This window comes from Halictus rubicundus, chromosome 2 (genome assembly GCF_050948215.1).
Source record: "Halictus rubicundus isolate RS-2024b chromosome 2, iyHalRubi1_principal, whole genome shotgun sequence".
In the NCBI taxonomy this organism is placed as follows: Eukaryota; Metazoa; Arthropoda; class Insecta; order Hymenoptera; family Halictidae; genus Halictus; species Halictus rubicundus.
In genome coordinates this window covers 11301894-11321270 of record NC_135150.1, presented here as the reverse complement: position 1 = coordinate 11321270, position 19377 = coordinate 11301894, and the positions used below count along the sequence as shown (strand labels likewise).

General features: G+C 34.4%; 1 protein-coding gene across 1 annotated transcript; it reads left to right on the top strand.

Annotated features, from left to right (window-relative positions):
* On the top strand, positions 1-1050 carry LOC143362401 (uncharacterized). The gene has a single exon (XM_076802507.1). It carries the CDS (start codon positions 1-3, stop codon positions 1048-1050), a length of 1050 nt encoding a protein of 349 aa, XP_076658622.1.
* The last annotated feature ends 18327 nt before the right edge of the window (positions 1051-19377 follow it).

Here is a 19377-nt window from a genome sequence, read left to right as displayed (position 1 = left end):
ATGTCTCTAACTGTTAAACAGAAGGTAGAATTAGTTCTTCTACGGGGTGATGGATACCAATCATACAGACAAGTCAGTAGTGAATTCCATAAACGGCATCCGGATACACCAAAGCTGTCAGCATCAGTTATCCGAAAAGTTGTTGAGTTATTTAAGAACACTGGAAGTGTTGTACAAGGGAGATATCGACGTTCTTTGTGGACTGAAGACAATGAAGTTAACGTTTTGGCCGCTTTCAACACGTATCCTCGAACATCCATTCGTAGCGTTTCAGCCAATTGTGGACTCTCAAAAACGACTGTTCATAAAATTCTTAAGAAGCATAACTTGAAAGCTTACAAGGCAACGGACGTGCAACAAATTTTTCCTCGCGATATTGGACCACGAATAGAATTTTCGTTATGGATTTTCGATAAAACTGCATATGATCGAAATTTTATTCGGAATTTGATGATAACGGATGAAAGCATTTTTTATACTAACGGTGTAATTTGCCATCAGAATTCAAGGATGTGGTCAGCTAAAAATCCGCATTGGATTAAACAATGCAACATTCAATATCGAAAATCTGTTATGGTGTGGTGCGGTATCCATAATCGCAAAATAATTGGACCCTACTTTTTTGAAGGGAACGTAAATGCAGCATCGTATTTAAGATTTCTCGAAACAGAATTATCTGATACTTTGGATGAAATGCCAATAATACAAAGACAAAATCTTTGGTTTCAACAAGATGGAGCTCCTGCCCATTATGCTATAGCAGTTCGTAACTGGCTAAATATTAAATTCGAAAATAAATGGATTGGACGTGGCGGACCAATTGCATGGCCTCCAAGGTCGCCAGATCTTTCTCCGTGTGATTTTTTTCTGTGGGGCTATTTAAAACAAATAGTCTTTCAGACACCAGTAGAAAACGTAAATGATTTACAAACAAGAATTACGACCGCATGCAGATCAATATCAGAGGAAATGTTAAAAAGTGTTGAGAAACAATTTTTAAAAAGATTACAAATATGTATTTCCAATGATGGTGAACATGTAGAAGGATAAAAAATTATTTAACTAGTAAGTGAAAATTGCAATTGATACTTTATGGCTTTAGCAATAATCTTCAATCTCTGTTTATAATATCATAATTGCAGTAACTTGATATCGACGCATTCGACGCTGCTCAGCAGCGGTTGCTAGCTGTCTGCCGTCAGCCGATGCACAACGTAAACATAAGCTAACAATTTACCTTTATCGAACTCAGAATACTACATTATAGCACCTCTTTGGATTTGTCTTAGTGCCAGCTGTTACTTTCTGAAGAAAAAAATATAGCATTCCATTTAAGAAAATTAGTTTGACCTTCAGATCTCCTCTACTACTCCACCCACAAGAAAACAATTATTACTACATGATGTAGCCCGTCCTACCAAACAACTTTTGTACAAACACATTTTTAATAACTGCAACTCCTTCCGAGATATCCTGCTGTACTCACTTAACCGGGACACCCTGTATAACCCTAGTTGGCGATATTTTAGAAGTATTTTCATTTTCGCAAAAATTCGAAAGTGGATTTCTGTAATCATAACAATTAAATTCCCAGTTTAACCAGTTTTCTGGAAATACAGTAATTCGTAAACCGGTGTTCTCGGAGGTGAGTTTTTACATAAACCCCACTCGGCAATAGGCACACGAATGGGGGCATTTCCCTAGGAAAGAGGGAAGGAATTTCTGGTGGAAAGTGATTCAACGATATTCTCAGTCAAACGTTCAGCGACCTCCTTTAACCGCGGTATGTTTCGTTTCATCGGCTGAACGTGCTATCCGAGACATATCTATTTAGAAATTAAAATGGGACACAGTGTGTATTGTACGAATCCGGTGGTTGGACTCCGGCAACCCACTTGCCCCTCTTTCACGGGCCAAAACGGCAATCCCCGTAAGCGAGGAAGTTCATTTCGGGTTTTACGTCCGTCACGAGAGTGTTCTTCCACTCGTGCCATGGATTTAGCTCAGTAACGAGGCCTGATAAAGCCACTCAACTACTCGCTTCGAGCCACCGCGGAAGTCACGATGGCCGTGCAGTTTCTATATTCCATTTTCGGCACGATTCCCCCTTTTTCCCAACCCCCGGTCCCCTTGTTTAGACCGAGAGACCTGAATTATCGTTAAGTTTCGGAACGATTCGTGGACGAACCTCAATCCACTTCCTCGGTGCTACGAAACTCCGAAAACAGCGACATTTTCCAGCGTAAACTTCGTTATGACATTGTATCCTTATTGCAAAAGTGACACAATTTAATATATTAGCTCGGTGAAAAAATAATTGCGATTTTCATCAGTGTGAACTTCGGCGACGTTTCATTGCTTTTCATTGCATTCATAATAGATTTGCGTTCTGTATTTTGTCATAACTGTTTATTATTGGGCTGTGTTTACTGTCAAAGTGAAAATGTGAAAATGCAAATTCGTACGATCTTATTACAGTGGATCCAAAAAGTAGGGTAGATGTAGGTACCTTTTGTGGTCACTTTAACGATTCCCGTAACATTCGCTGATATACAGGGTGTGCTAGAAATCGCAGTACAACCAGGGGGTGATTCTGCATGTAAAAATAAATCGAAAAATAAGGAATAACATGTTATCGCTTGACGTTTCGTTTTCGAAAAAATCAAGTTTTAAGATCGGTCGGGTTCGCGCGTTTTAGTATATGCGGTAAGTAGAATTGGTTGGTCATGATCAGACGTGTCAAACGATCTCGATCTAATAGCACGCGTATTCGCTGCATTTTCAAACTCGATTTTCTCCGAAACGAAGCTACGAATGAAAATATGTTACACTAAATTTCTTTCTTATTTTTTTATGTAGAACCACCCCCAGCCCGGTTACACTACGATTTCCACCGCACTGCGTATATCTAATGAAAAAATAGGTCCACGAAAGTAAAGAACATATCAGTGTAGTCTGAAATGTACAGACAATCAAGCCATTGTAAGATGCACAATACTTAAAACGTAATAATTTTATCCTTACATAAATTCACAATTTCTGTGATCGTACACAATTTCTGGCCACAGAAGTACCGTTTTTGACTAGCTACCTTTCCATTCGTGGCTACCTGCGAAATCGATAATACAAACGCCAAGAATTGTAACTTTTAATTTGGAAGAATGTTTATTTCTGAACAAATAATATGTACAATAAGTGTACAAAAATAGTATGAATTATCAATATTTTTTACTTTTTTTTTTTTTGCAGCAACAGATTTTATTTTTTCTGATTTCTACTTATTTCTTTGCGTTAATCTTTTTATTTTCTTCCATTTTTGCTAGTTTTTTCTCATTTTTCTTCTTCTTCTTTGTTTTCCGCTTCTTTTTCTTTTGGATTCATATTATCAAGTTCGAACACGATCGGATCAGTTCAAACACTTTTTGGATCCACTGTAGCGTTAAAACTCAAGAACGAACACCAGAATTATTTTTGCACCGATCAAATAGTTTTATGTATCGAAGTTACCATAGAAACTAAATTTTCAACGTCGATTTGTGGCAGCGCATTCGGTTTAATTAAGAGTTATTCTGAATTTCGATTAACGTCGGGTGAGACTGATTCAGCCGATAATTGCGGTTGTTGGAAACTTATAAATTACCAGGTAATTTAATTCTCGATATCGATTGAACCGACGCCAGAGATTTGCTAACTTAAACTCGGACTAACCACATGGACCTTGTCTATTTGTTCTTATCGCCAGCTTTTTTCCCGACTTAGCGGCCGACATTGTCGACGAAAAATACATGCAATGTCCGGTAGTGTGTACCTATGTGTATGTACGTACAACTACATTTTCCAGCACGCTATAGAAACGACGAGAGTGTAACGAAGTTTCTCTGTTACAATGAAACCCATCGGTTAATACGTATCCGCGCGAACATTTCGATTTGCATTTGAATCGGACAATCGGTCCTCTAGAGGAGATTTTCTTCAATTCTATTAGCAGTTAACGTTTGCACAAAATATGGATCAAACAATTCGCGAAATATTAGCTTTAATTGCCTCCGTTGTTCTAACAAAAATTCTATTGAAAATGTTTCCTCCGTTTTGATCAGTTTAATACAACGAATATGGTAACATAATTCTCTTAAATTCTTGTCTTTACAATTGTATATGTCATTTATTTTCGTTAAAAATACATAAAATGGTTATAAACAATTTAATAATATTTTTTCTTCTTCGACACTCGGGTAGAGAATATTCGAGAATCGTGAATATAAATATTAAAAATGAAAGATAGTATTCAAAATTGAAAGAGGAAATTAATTTTAATGCTCACATTGATGTCCATTATTTATTAATTAAAATGAATTTATTTTATCAATTTCTCTATCCCAGTTGCTATTTCTAAATTATATCTATTTCTATTTATTTTCGATGTTCAAAATCGAATGAAGCTCACAAAAAAGACATTGGTGACATTGAAGTCTCCAAACATGAAGTATTGAAAAAAATGTCATATTTATCACAATATTGTCACGGTAAAACACTCGTTATCAATAATGAGTGAAAAATTGTATGGTGCTTAAATTTTTAGGTTTGAGCACTGTGTATATTAAACAAACATGATAGAAAAGTTGAAAATAAAAATCAATGTCTCAGAAAAATGAGAAATAAATGGTAAGCGCCCTTCTTCTCTTAACAAATATAAAACAATGCACCGTCCATCGTGATATAAAAATAGAAAATGGAAAGAAGAGACTTAAAATTTTGTTGTTGCTTCTGTTTGAATTTTACCACTGTGATGCTTTTCATAAAATCGCATTTTCGCTATAAAACAGGAGTTCGCGAAAGTGTGAACATATGTTAGGATAATGTGTATAGTAAGATGTTGACAGATTCCGAAATAAGAGGGACGATAGTACCGTACGAATGTGGCACGGTTTCATGACAGATTATAGCCCTGCAGACATTTTTGGATTATCATGATGGTAAGGTTATTGCGGGGCTCTGGCACGTTCATAGTCACGAAGAAGGCTGTCAACAGGTGAGACCTTCGTGCAAGCTCTAGTACACTCCGGACTTCCTTCTTCACTTCCTATGTATGCCCCATGTTCATTATGCAGTTTAAGCTTCGTTTCAGCAGCCGGCATAATTCATTGAAACACAGAGCTCCTGCAGAGGTATCTGCCTTTTTAACTTGACAGAAGGCGACGGTTGCACGATTTCGTTTCAAATCTTTCCGCACTCTCACCGTTAAATATTGATGCTGGTGCGTTTCTGCTTGTGCTTGTCAATCAAATCAAATACGAACATACAGCACACGATTTCCAATTAAATGAATTTGTCTTCGTTCAGAAATTAAAAATACAAAAATTGCAATGAATTCCATTCATAAGAATTATTCTACCTAATGGTGCTCTTAGATAAATATCTACATTGCAATTATAAATGTTTTACTTAAAATTAATGATATAATTATTATATCACATTATTATAAATATTGTATACGGGATTGATGAAAAATAATATATTTTTCGATTGTGTTAATCCATCAGTTTTACCGATGAACCTATGCATGTTCTTATCAAATAATTTCAAGTATGTTATACAATAAATATTAACAGTTTAGCAAAAATTTATTCAATAAATAACCATTTGAATGTGCAGTGTGTAAAAGAAAAATGAATAACGCAATAATCAAGTAATAAAAATGCGTAGAAAGAGAATAAGTAATGGTCATTAATAGATATTGCATTTATGATAAAATGTAAAAAATTATAAACACTGAAATTCAATCGATACATTATATTTCCAACTTGTTAAAATTATTAGAGACAAAAAACACATTTCTATTTAATTCCTGTCTCTAACAATTGATGCATACAATTTTCATTTTGCATAAAAACCCATAGTCTAGTAAAGTCTAGTTATTGGTAACAGTGATCTCTTCTTAATTCAAATTAAATAAAGCCAAATTCGTCTTTGAACTTGCGTTTGAAAATGCGAGACTTCTCCCGGTTAACCGATTATTAAAATATTTTATGCAAACAGTAACAGAACGTTTCGTTGATCGGGGAAGTTTTAAAACGGCAACATCACTTATTCCGAAGAGTCTGACAACGTTTGGCTAGCTAACTTTGAAGCGGAGTGCGCTATTTGCACTTGTGTAGAGGGAAGTATCCTTAAGGGCGGTTCTTAAGGTCCATGTGCGCACTGACAGCGAAGTTTACAGGGACATTTAACCCCTCAGGTCGAGTCCAGAGTCCTTAAGCCATAAGGGCGAAGGGTCCAAGACAGGGTTAGAGTGTTTATTTCCCTATAGAAAAGTGTTTATTTCCTGAAAACAACCGAATTCTGACGGAATATTTCAAGATTACACACTGCCAAGTGTTTCAGTCGCTTCATTCTTATGCATTTAGCTTTTTCTATTTACTATACTTGTGTTTAATGTGTGTTTAATGACTGCTGATTTTTATGCAAAATGAATGTTCCTCACATAAATTACGTGAAAAAGAAGCCAAAGAAAAACTACTTTCTTCTTTCAATAATTTCGGTAAGTTTAAACAATAAATTGGTACGCTTAAATTCTTTTAGTTTTCCATCATTTAAAATTACAATATAATTAAATATAACCTACACCTAAATACGAACATAGTTGCATGAAAAGCTTGTTTTGACTTAATGGTACAACCTAATAATCTGAAGTATTTTCCTTTGTTGGTCTGTGGAACAAAAACCGATGTCATAAGAACGCTTGTTAAAAACGTTCTTCTCATTTCATGTACTTCACTTTGTAAATAATGCGAGGTATAACGAAGACTTTGTGGAATATCATACTGCTATGGTTTCGTCCTGTTTAATAATAATAACAATTTCATTGTATACTCGTCATCAGAAAAACAAAAATACAAAAATAAAAGATGAATATTTTTGATTAGGAACTAATGCTATAATACTGAAAATGATCAAGTTTCGTCGCGTTTTAACAGCCCGTTTATATCTAACAAGCAATATTAAAATTTTCGACGAAACACGTAGGGTAAGGGACCCAATTACGGTGAGCGTGACAATTACTGTACCTATACTAATTATACTTATTCTTAAAGCAGAATGGATATTAAAAAAGAGATATTTTTTTTTTCATTAAAATCAGTTAATGTATATATTGTATGTCTTTTCTAATGTGCATTATACTTTAAAAATAAGGGCCCCTTAACCTGTATTTCATATTAGAGAATTTCTTTAATTTTAATCTATCCGAGATATTGTTTGCTGCGTCGAATGTATCAACGAATTCTAAGGAAAGACCATTACTTAGAAAATCCTCTGCACAACGTAACCAGAAAAGTTATCCAGCGGCTGGACTTTGGCAGGTAGCATCATAAACCACTAGCACTTGGACGGTAAGCCAACAACAGTCGTTCCCTATTTCTGGAACTTATCATCTACAATCGCTGCAACGTCCTGCTCGCTTCATTTTAAAAATAAAAATATTGCTTTCCGGTCAATTAACGCGATAAGTATCGCATCGGTTACATAAGTTTGACACTAATTTTTTACCAGGTGCGGAGATTCATTTCTATTGGAATACGTTCAAATAAACCGGATCTTATTAGGAGTTTTACTACTAAGACAAATTTGAGCTATCTAGTTTCGATTCCGATAATTACTTTCATTAAACTTTACCTCAGGAAACCAGAAATTTTTAATTATTTTTTATGTAGTCCTCTAGTTTTTGGCGAGAAAACGCTGAAAATTGCACATCTTTACACACGAATAACTTTTAAACAGCTGATCTCCTAGGATTAAAACCTGGATTTTAGGCATTTTCTCGACAAATTTACGGGATTACATAAAAAAAGTTAAAAAATTCTGGTTTTCTAAAATAAACTTTAGCCGTTACTTTGATTTTTTAATTTAGAATTGATACTTGGCACTGAACGTGTCAATATCAACGTGAATAATTTTCCAAAATACAGCATCACTATACGTACGTATTCCACACCCTTCGACCGTAAAGAAATGGGTACTAATTAACGAACATATCCTGATGAAAACACGTCGCATGTGATTATATTCGATGTTTAATGGTCCCATAAACTCTCGGCTGATCGCTGGTTATTGTACAGGAAATTCGGAACGATCAACAGATAATTTTACAAATTAGAGTCCACATTTTACGCGAAACGCCTACCGACGTTGTGTACAAATCAAATTACTTTTTAATCATTCACACTTTTCACCGGGAAATTACGCTCTCGAAATAAGATCGGAACGCGGCAGCGTAACGCTAATGAAGTCAAATTTTCATTAAATCGCTTTAATATGTGTACGATACTCGGAGCGTAGTAATTCAATAAATTGTGTTTGTTCAGCGATTTACTGGGTACAGGATAATATACATGAAAGACGTCGAATAGTAATGACGAAACTTTTTCATTTTTAATAATTTATTTCTGAGATTTTCCCCGACATATTTGCGACATTTTTCTGATTAATATGAGCCTAAACAAGATGCAATTTGGATATTTAAAATATTTGACAGCATGGGAGTCTACTGTAGTTCGGATAATCGAGATTTTACTGTATCGTGAATTAACCAAGTAAATACGATCCGAAGTGTATCGTGTATAGTATCGTTTCAATTGGAAAAATGTCACAAATAGATTAGTAAAATTTTCAGGATGATATAATTACTAAAAAAATAGTTTTGTCACTAAATTAGTATCATCTCACCACTCCGCTGAAATCGATATTTCGTATACTCTTTATAATTGACTTTTCCGTCACGAATTCTTCACATGTATCGATACTTTACTGTATTTAAAAGTCATTTACAGCATGTGCGCTGTGTGAGAGAAGATGCTCGTTGACGAGTGGCAACGCGAAACAAAAAAAGTGTTTACGATTTGCAGCAAGGGAGCATTTCGAATTCATATTAAATTTGTTTGAAATTCTAAAAGTGACGTGGAACGTGTTGCGTGAAACGAGCGGCGCGCAAAATATTTTAGAACGCTAGGCACTGCTAATTACAAAACCCGTATAAGCACGCGTCTAAATTAAACAACGAAAACAGAAATAAAACTAGCCCCGTGTGACTAGTTACTTCTCACCGGCGCCGGCACAATAACCGTAATTTGCAAGTCGGAATTTGAAGTGTAATATCGTACGAAAGTGACCAACAACCGAAACGACTGAACGTTTGTATTTCGGTCACCGATCTGCGACCGTAACTCTGCGGCGGCCAATATTCTCACTGCGACGTGCAAGTTTTCATTTTCTGTCACGAGTTTCTGAACGTAATTCAACGGGCACCCAAATCTGCGATTTCGACCACAATTAAATGCTTATAGCCCGACCTGTCGCAGTTTTTTACCACTTGCTGATCCATTGTATTTGGCAATAACGAAGGAAAGTTGCCAAGACAGGACACCATTTTGTTTTTCAAATGTGGTTCCCACAAAATCAAAATAAATAGTTTTTGCGGGTATTCAGTAACTGTGACATCTTTCACTTGAAAAATATTTGTTGCAATAAAAAAATGTTTCGAAGTTGTTCAATATAGAAATCAAGTGCATAAAATAATTCGTTTCTTGATATAGCTTTTGTTTTTGGGATTTGATAGTGATTTTGTGATCTTCTGATTTTAAAGCGTACTGAGTCAAAAATTGTTGAACTTAATTGGTGCCGAGTAAAAATGTTTTGTAAATTATTTTTCAATGGAGACATTTAAAAATGCAGTTTATCTAAAGACATTTACGACTCCTAACAACACGGAGACTCAAATTATTAAAATATGTAATATTATAACACTGGAAACACTTGAACTCATTGGTCGTCTATAATGATTTAAATTAAAAATAAATTAACAAATATCTCACTGTATATTAGTTCCTAACTGCATATAACGTAATGGTTTCTTATTTACAATTTCGCATTTGTACTAATCGCAAGATCAAGTGTTATGTATCATAGTAAAAGAATTCTAAGTCACTTTCGAATCTTAATGAAAAAAAGAACCCAAATAATTTTTATTTGCAACTTTTTTTTTAGGAAACAGTTTTCGATAAATTTTGGATGGTACAATTAAATAATTCACTTTGAAGTTCTATAATTTTAACACGTGGACAGTTTTCACCATTGAAGTTACAATAGGAAGACATAAATGGTACCAAATATGGAAAAGGTATCCAAAAATGGCACACTGACAACCAAGTATAATATTTTCACAGGAAACAAACGAGAAAATGTTTTGTCCTCGATCAAATTTGTCTAAAACGCATTGGATTTTTCCGAGGGTGCAATGTTATAAGAAAATTACAATTTTAATTGTTTAAACCATCTTTAAAGCACAAGTAGAATTACTGAGAAGCTTAGTTTTACGGACTTTGGAGCACCTCAAGAGACTGTCGACTAATAACGGGTCCATCCAAGGTAAACGTACGGCGAAGTAAGCTGAAAAAAAAGAAAACGAGAAAAATGAAATTGCAATAAAATATTCAAGACTAATGAATAGGAAGTAGTTTTTCATTGCACGAACTTTGAGCTGACAGCTGCGATATTAAACGTGTCCAGAAAAGTTCTAAATTGAGTTGCCGTTTTATACAAGACTTAGTACAATACTTAATTAGTGTTCCTTCTAATTACCAATTACTTAGCTCGTACTTTGGGAATCTTCTTAGCGGAAGGAACTTTTTAAATACCCCGACTGTAATAACAAACAGCACGTAAGCATGTTTTGAATAAAAGGCCGAAGGGAAGTCACAAGATGGTTACGGTTTTGCGAAGGAAAGAGGCGAAACTTATGAAACAAAGGTGGTCTGCCAAGCTTCCCCGTGACTGTTAAAAGTAGCTCTTCAAGATTGATCAAAGTATTAATTTTAAACATCAAGACGGCTTCACGAGGCGACCGAATAAATCTGAAAGGTGCAATGAAGTTTATAGCGGACTTCCCGGGGGAAAGCTGTTTTTGAATAAAATTCCGATGATTGACAGGACGATCGAGATTATTTATCGCGTACACCGAGACCCCATAAAATATAAAAATACGGAACTCCGTGCAAAAATCGAGGTTGTGCAACGAAAGAAGTAACCAATCGCGTGATCTGTTCCTCCACTTTCCCCCACTCCCTACAGTCTAACAACTCGTGATGGGAGTTGCTAGTATTTAACGAACGAGGCTGCAATGAGCGAGGCTCTACTGTAATCTCAAAAATAAAATGTAAACAGTTTAGAATGGAACGCTTTAAAAGTTAAGGGGGCATTCCGTTTTTCGTATTTTTAGGAATCCTTTCCAGAAGAACAGTCGAACGTTTTTAATATAAAAAATATAAGTTAGTTTTCCAGGTAAAAATAATCAAAATTACACGAGTTATATATATTTTTTATGTTGTGAAGAACTTGTGTCGACTGTTGCCATGATATCGGTCCTTCTGCTGATCGAAAACAAAGAAATGAGAACGTATATAAATCAGTATGAATATGGCTACGGTCTGAAGCAACATGAATTATAAATCTTTATTATTTACAAAGTTACGATATTTTCAAATCAAATTACCAATTTTTTGTAATTTTTCCAAATTTAGCCTGTTGTAAAATAAGAAAAAAAAACGGATTTTACAACATTTTTATTTGTGTGGCAACAGTGTATGTGCTGAAGATCCTTTCAAAATTTTAAGTCAACTGGCGAACTAGATCCTGAGATATCGTGGCAATAGTTTCGAAAAAAATGGTTTCGAGAACAACATGTTTAACACGTTCGCGGACGCAAATGCTATAGCATTCATTTTCCTAGTGATGCAAAATGACGTGAATGCTATAGCATTCAAATTTTAAAGCCAATTTTTATTCATTTAATTTTATACAACCTTAAGTTTTTGTAATTAATATACATTTCAAATTGAAATTTGTTTTTGTAATTAATATACATTTCATTTGTCATTACTAATGACAGTTAACTTATTATTATTGTTTATTTCTAATTAGATTTCGGATAGTACAACTAGTTTCAAGAAAAATTGCCTATCTATTTTTGCAGCTCACTGAAATTTTTATTGTCCGTGAACGTGTTATAGATTCACCTATCGATTATGTGAAATGAGAGATGCATTCTTCAAACGCCTACAAGTATATTGATACTACGAATTCAAGCAAATCCTATTGCACACATATTCTACAAGAGTAATGCTTGAAGAAAATGCGAAGTGAGAAAAATCGATTTTTCGAAAATGAAAAACCAGTCTACCCCCCTAATAACGCGCGGTGTGTAAAAATTGTTGGGACTGTCGAAAGTAAATGTGACGGAATGGAAGTTCAGAAATATTTAATGGTAATTGCACTCCATTTCAATCATTTATGACTTTCTCAGGACGAATCTTAGATGGCACGAGCAGAAAGTAAAGCCGCCGAAATAGTGACGTTAAGAAAGATTGAGACGTAAGAGCGGAGAATGAAGAAAACCTGCTAAATTATACGAAAACATTCTCTCTTTGTACTCATCGAAATTGATATTTAATATTCGAGGCAGTGACATATATTCATCAAGTAAAAATTAGGCTTTATTTTCGTAGCGTTTGTATAAAATACTCTTCAATCGCAAATTGATATATTTACATTAAAACCATCAATTTTTAAATGCAACTCTAGCTGCACTGACTATTTTCTTTTATTATTGCATGAAATGTTCACGTTTCAAAATTGCAAATATATATTTTGCAACGTTGTAGGCAATATTATCTGCCCCATTAAAAATAAATGTATTTTTCACACTGTGGCTCTAATAATTTTGTCACTTATTGAATATAAATAATGATTTTTTTATATTAGACTAATTAGTCTTGTTATACGTCTCATTCCACGCTAAGATGATTGTGTAAGGATTACATAGAAAATAAGCAGAGAATATGAATAAACATTATTGAAGCATCAACATAATAGCAGTGTGTTTTATAATTTCATGTTTTTGGTCCAGTTTTGCTTGTCACTGTATATAAAGGTTACTATCAATAGATTGAATGAAAAATAAAAATAAAATATTAAGTAACAATGGAAGCTCCAACATAATAGGAACGTGTTTTGTAATTTCACATTTTTGGTTCAGTTTTGCTCACTGTACATAAAGACCAATAAATACAATGGAAGCTTGAACACACAATGGCAGCGTGTTTCACAATTTGATGTTTTTGCTGGAACAGTGTGGAGCACAATAAAATTAGAAGTGAGACTTGGCGCTCGAGTATTCGGAGCAACTAAAATGATTAAATCTCATAATACTTGTTAATTGTATACCTTGACGATCCTTGAATCTACAACGACGGACGCTTTGGCTTCTGCAGGTACTATCGCGCTGAATTCACTCAGGATGAGAGGCCACGCTAAATGTAGCCCGAACCAAGGTCTGAGGCATTGCGCCGACCACTTCCAAGGACGATAAACAGTGGAGTAGCGAGCAGTCCCTTTGCATTACCGGTCAGCCTCTTGTAGAATAAACACGCTCGTGCTTAAGTATAGTGGCTTTAACAATCCTGATCCCACAAATCGCCGTATGCGATCAACATTAAAATTAATAACATTGGATTCTAAAAAAAAGACCAACTAAAATTTTTTAGAAAGCTTCCATTCAATTATGACAATCTAATGACATTCAATTACGACAATCTATAACAATGATTTCCATTTTTAAATGCAATTTGGTTTTAGTCCGTTGAAAAAATGTTCAGTGTCTACATTAATTTTAATGCGAACAATGTCAGAAAGAAACCATTTCCGAGAAACGTTTTGGGGAAAAATGGTACTTTCTGACGGTAGAAATTACATGCTCTAAAATGGGCCCGGTGTGATCGTTCCACGGTCTTTTGTCATAATGTTATAATCAGGTTGCAGATCTTTATGTAAATTTTAATTGGCCAATCTATAAAAGATTGAACCGAAAAACTTTGTTTACCCTGTTAGAAGTTCTATCATGCTCCAATGCATACACCCCATTAAATTTTAATAAACATTTTCCTATGCCGACTTAAAATATAAAAAATGTTAAAAATGCGCAAAATTTGCAGTCTTGCGAAAGCATCTTATACTAAAAAATTTAATCGAAAATAACTATGTACACCTAGCTGATTCGATGCACCGTTCCCTAGATATTTTTACCACGGTTTCTGAAGGGACTGTTTCAAGAAACACGCATTTAAACTTCCAGATGCGGTTTGTATTTGGACATGTTCCTTCGGTGCTTACACGAAATCGTAATTTTTACGAATATTTCAATAAAACATCGAGAGAAGCGTTTCAAAAGTTGTGCATTCGCATGAACGTACATTTGCGAAATCAATTTTCTCGAACCACTTAAAGGGCGTAAGGTAACCCTGCAAAGTCGGTTGAAGCTCGAATATTGCAGGTGTAAAATCTTCTAATCTCCAAACAGCTGTTTGCAGACCACAACTCCAGGAGATTCTGTGCGTGCATGTATAGTTGTTATTTACGACATAGGCTCAAAAGTTTCAGAGATGTATTACTAGAATAATTATGGTCTAAGACCCTTAATGGATATAATTTTAACGGGGATGGGTGGACCAAATAGACCGTAAATAGATTTATACCAATAATTTAACAGCCGGATAAGATTAAGTATTGAACTCTGGACTCATCGGTTAATACTTAACAGCGAGATTACTGGAGCATATAAAATTAACTCAACTTGTTCAATTTTACAGTAAATAAAGTTCCAAATATCCTATAATTCGTCACAATCAGATTGCACTCACTTTATACCCTCATAATAAACCAAAATATCCAAAACGTAGCAATATGAAAAGCTTAAAATAATTAAAAGCTTAAAATTAAATTCAATATAACTTCTTTTGAATACAAACCTCTCTTTCTATACATATTATTACATTAATATACATGTGTAGGTAAATATAAATTATTTTAATCCGAACTCTCAAGAATATTCTGTAATATCAATTTCTCCTGAAGTCATTTAATTATTGTTTTCAAAAATAATAATTGCTTGAGAAATATGTTGAGCTACATTATAATTCTTGAATATACTACAGCTTCATGCAGATGCATTCTCATTAATTACTGTTTTCAGGCTGCCAATATTGTTTAAAGATGTCCAAATCATAACAATAAGGTAAGTTTAAGCTAAATTAAATATAAAATTTATTTTAACACAAACCCCTCGTTCTGTACATTAATAAATTATATGTATAGATCATTAAAACTTGTTGTAATCGAAACCTCCAAGAATAATCTATAATATCAATTTCTCTAAGTATCTGTTTATTATTGTTCTTAGGTGTAGCGATTAATTGAAAATTATGCTGAATTAAATTATAATTCAAGAATGTATGGCAGCTTCATTCAGATGCACTCGCGTTAGTTACTGTTTCCAGGCTTCCAGCACTTTTTTACGACGTTTTCCTTTTTCACTAACAAAGTTTGCACGAATAATACCTCTTTCCCGCTTTTACGAGGATTGTGTAAATTTCGCTTTCACGACTGCGCCCACACAAGATATTGTCAGGTGTCATAGTACAAGCTCAGGTTTCCCTTCTGTCCAATTTTTTCTTTCACACTGTTAGTCGGTTGCTCGGCCAACCAACGCGTTACACCGCGCGGCAACTTTCATTCTGGGTCACTAAACACACATAAAAATTGCAAACGGTATACGACTTTAACCAACGTTATTAAAGTTCTTATTCAGGAATTTCTAAAGGGGTTCCTTTGAAACTTTCTAGTGTCGGTTTTTCCTGCAAATGGGGGAAGTACTTGTTTCGCGGATTTGGCAGGAGCAAATTGCGCCCCTGTAAAACGAGAAAAAAATATTTGCCGGAAATTTTGCCACGTATCTGTACCGAAACCTCGCGGAAAGTTCCGGAGTACGTTTCGCCTCGAAATCGAAAGTTCATTCGACGATTGTAAATGAGAAGCAACGTTGTCTAAGGACACGTGACTAATACAATACTAAATTTCAATTCAATATTAAGCTAAAAGGTAATCCAAATTGTATTATCTACGACATACTAAGAGATTAAAACGATAATTGGGTCATCCGCCATAGCGATTAACCACGAATGTTTTTAGATGTTTCTGACAAATAATTTGATTGATGCTCAGCTTCTAAATTTAATTAAAATACATTTTCTGAATAATTAGGTTTAATACCAGCATTTGTTGGCAATTAGAAAGGGTTTTTAGAAACAATATCGTTCTGTCAATTTTTCACTACTTTTTGTTTTGTGGATTTTTATCCATTAATAATTAATTAGAAATTCGGTTTGGTGTTAAAGATTGTTTAAAAACCTTGTCTATAATAATTGGATACAAACAGAAATTAGCTTCTTATAAAAGTTCTATCAAAATTTAAATAAATTAGAAATAGGGTTATACTTTCCGGAAACCCGAAATTTTTTACCTTTTTTATGTAATCCTGTAGATTTTGGTGAGAAAATGCCGAAAATCCAAGTTTCAATCCTAGGAGATCAGTAGTTCAAAAGTTATGTGTATGTAAAGATGTGCGATTTGCAGCGATTTTTACAGGTAAGGGCGCCGCCATGTTGGTATATAGTGACCGTCCCGCGTCGTTTAAAGAGCGGAGCCGCTAAATCACACCACATGCACGCGATAATGCTGATAAGGTAGAGCACCGATCTTTCAGAGGAAATATCATTTCCGAACACACCTATAAAAAAAAAGTTGTAAATATAACCTGCATCTTGGTGAAATGTCGACAATCATCTCACGGCAATAGTGGAACTACGCCGCAATAGTTGATGACGAAACAGATGGATCGTCCCCTGTAAAATCCATCAACTCATGCATGGTATCTAGCGACTCAATTCGTTAAGCAACGCGCGACGGTCACTACATGCCAACATGGCGGCGTCCTTACCTGTCAAAAACGCTAAAAATCGCACATCTACATACGTATAACTTTTGAGCTAGTGATTTCCTAGGATTGAAACTTAGATTTTCGGCATTTTCTCACCAAAACTTACAGGATTGCACAAAAAAAGGTTAAAAATTTTTGGTTTCCTGAGGTGAAGTTAAGCCAAAAATTGTACTATATTGCATAGAACTTTTCATTGTATTGAGATTTAAAGTCACATCTGCTATAAATATTAATGTAACATTGCAAGACAATATGTTTAAAATATATTAATCAATTAATTCACTAGCTACTCGTCTCTCCCTTGCTCTCCAAAGTTAACTTAACAGTACATCATTTCGCAGGCGATGACTCCTTACAATAATATAATATGTACCATGTTTTTGCCTATTGCAAACATATTTTGTTAACTCACAAAAGATCCCTGCGCAACTTTCCGAAAGTAAACTTCACCAGCTGGGTTACTTTGATCTTCATAACGTTATACAACATCATGTCTATCCGTTTACCCATTAATAAGTAACAAAACCGGTCCTTCTTTGTAGCTACAAACTTTGGTCGATGCGCTATTAAAATTTGATCTATCGAGAGTCGGAACTTCACATGTTAGCATGTTTCCCGATGTACTATTCGGAAAAAACGTACTATTTCCCTCCGAATATTAATAACATAAATATTGTCAAGTCAGTCAAGATATTCACGATTCTAATTATGACAGACATCGAAGAAATTATTTAAAAAGTTTTAGTTATAAATTGTAATTTTGAAAAAGTTTTATAATTACCAATAGGTAGTGCGTGTATGAGTGATTAATAGATTGCTAAAACCTTGATCCACGAACCATTAATTATTCTCGAGGCAGTGATATCTATAGCAAATATTTGACGCATTAATGCTTATTTCTTGCAAGATTTCTTGCAACATTCGCACACATGTCAAAGAATATTGAATTCTGCATATGCAAATTATTTGGCAAACATGCCAAAGCACGCAGACTGATAGAGGTGAACATTATTATAAATAGAATAAACTTTGATTAATATAGATTATATTAATGTCGAATCAAATATCCTATTTATTTGTCATTTTTAATGCATAAAGTATTAAAGTACACGTATGGAAAAATTTACGTATACCAATTACGTATTTTAAAACAGTAAAAAGATTAGAAGAATTTGGGAATATTGTATTATGTCCTATCAATTATATACATATATTAAGAAGGAAAATAAATTTCTATTTCACTCCAGTTCGTTGCAAGTCAGGTACAAAATTTTATTTTGCATAAACATCTGCTATCTAAAATTCTAAAATATATCATAATTTAAAAAAAAATAAACACGATAAGAAGTCGTAAGGTAAAAACGTAGATCTCAATGAAAAGCCACGGTTTCCTAATATGAAAATAATTAATAATTAATTAATAATTAATAATAATAATTAATTAATCATTTTTAATAATATAAAATACATAAATGTAATGGTACGCAATTCCAGCATTTCTTATTCAGATTAGTACTTGAATAAATTCGTCGGAATATACCAAAGAATCGATTTCCGCGAAAAAGAAAATACACATGTACAGCGGCATTTAAAGAAGAAGCGCATTTGTATTTTTCAGTCATATCGTTGGATTTACGAGAAAAGTGAAGTAGCAGGAAAATCGAGCTTCCTGTACCATTCAACGTTTTTCCTCTACAAGTTTCCCCAACAGAACTTGCAACCGGTCCCGATTGCTCACCCCGTGCAACATTTCCTTGCAACAAAATCGTCTTATCATATTTCCGAAAATGTCGTCGAGAGCGTGCAGTTGCGAAACATCAGGAACGAAATTCGCGCACACGTCCACACACATTACTGGCGCTACGCTCCGAAACTATAAACAAACAACCATTATACAGTGTGGACCAATAACTATGACGACCTTAAATATTTCCGTTATTTCTAATAATATGAAAAAATGTAATATATACAGAACTTGCATGGTACATAGATGCAAACATTATTTATATGGGTCAAGGCGTTTTGAAGATGTCAAGGTCACCTTGATTTCTTCAAATGAAGTGACCTACATTTTGTTTCGCGAATCGATAGTAAAAATGTATTGACCTCCATGTATCCTAAATCTAATGGTTAACGAGATATTATCGAAACAATTTTACACGTATAGTTACCATATTCAAGTGAGGAGGAGGGTATTAGTTCGATCACCGACTAGCTTCCAGGTACAGTAGAACACACTACCTTCCAATCCTCTCTCCTTCCTTCAGTTGAGGTCACCTCCCGCTTAAGCGTCCGCATTCAGTCCCGACAACGGACCCTTAAGCGTGCACTACTGTGATAGATACGTATAGGAAATTAAGTCGATAATATCTCGTTAACTATTAGATTTAGGACACATGAAGGTCAATACATTTTTAAGTAAAATTTGGTACTCTATCGACTCACGATTGAAAAGATCATTCTATTTAAAGAAATCAGAGTGATCTTGAAATCTCTGA

What these genes read in the sequence shown, in the direction of transcription:
- LOC143362401 (XM_076802507.1), top strand. Translation starts at nt 1, where the DNA reads ATGTCTCTAACTGTTAAACAGAAGGTAGAATTAGTTCTTCTACGGGGT.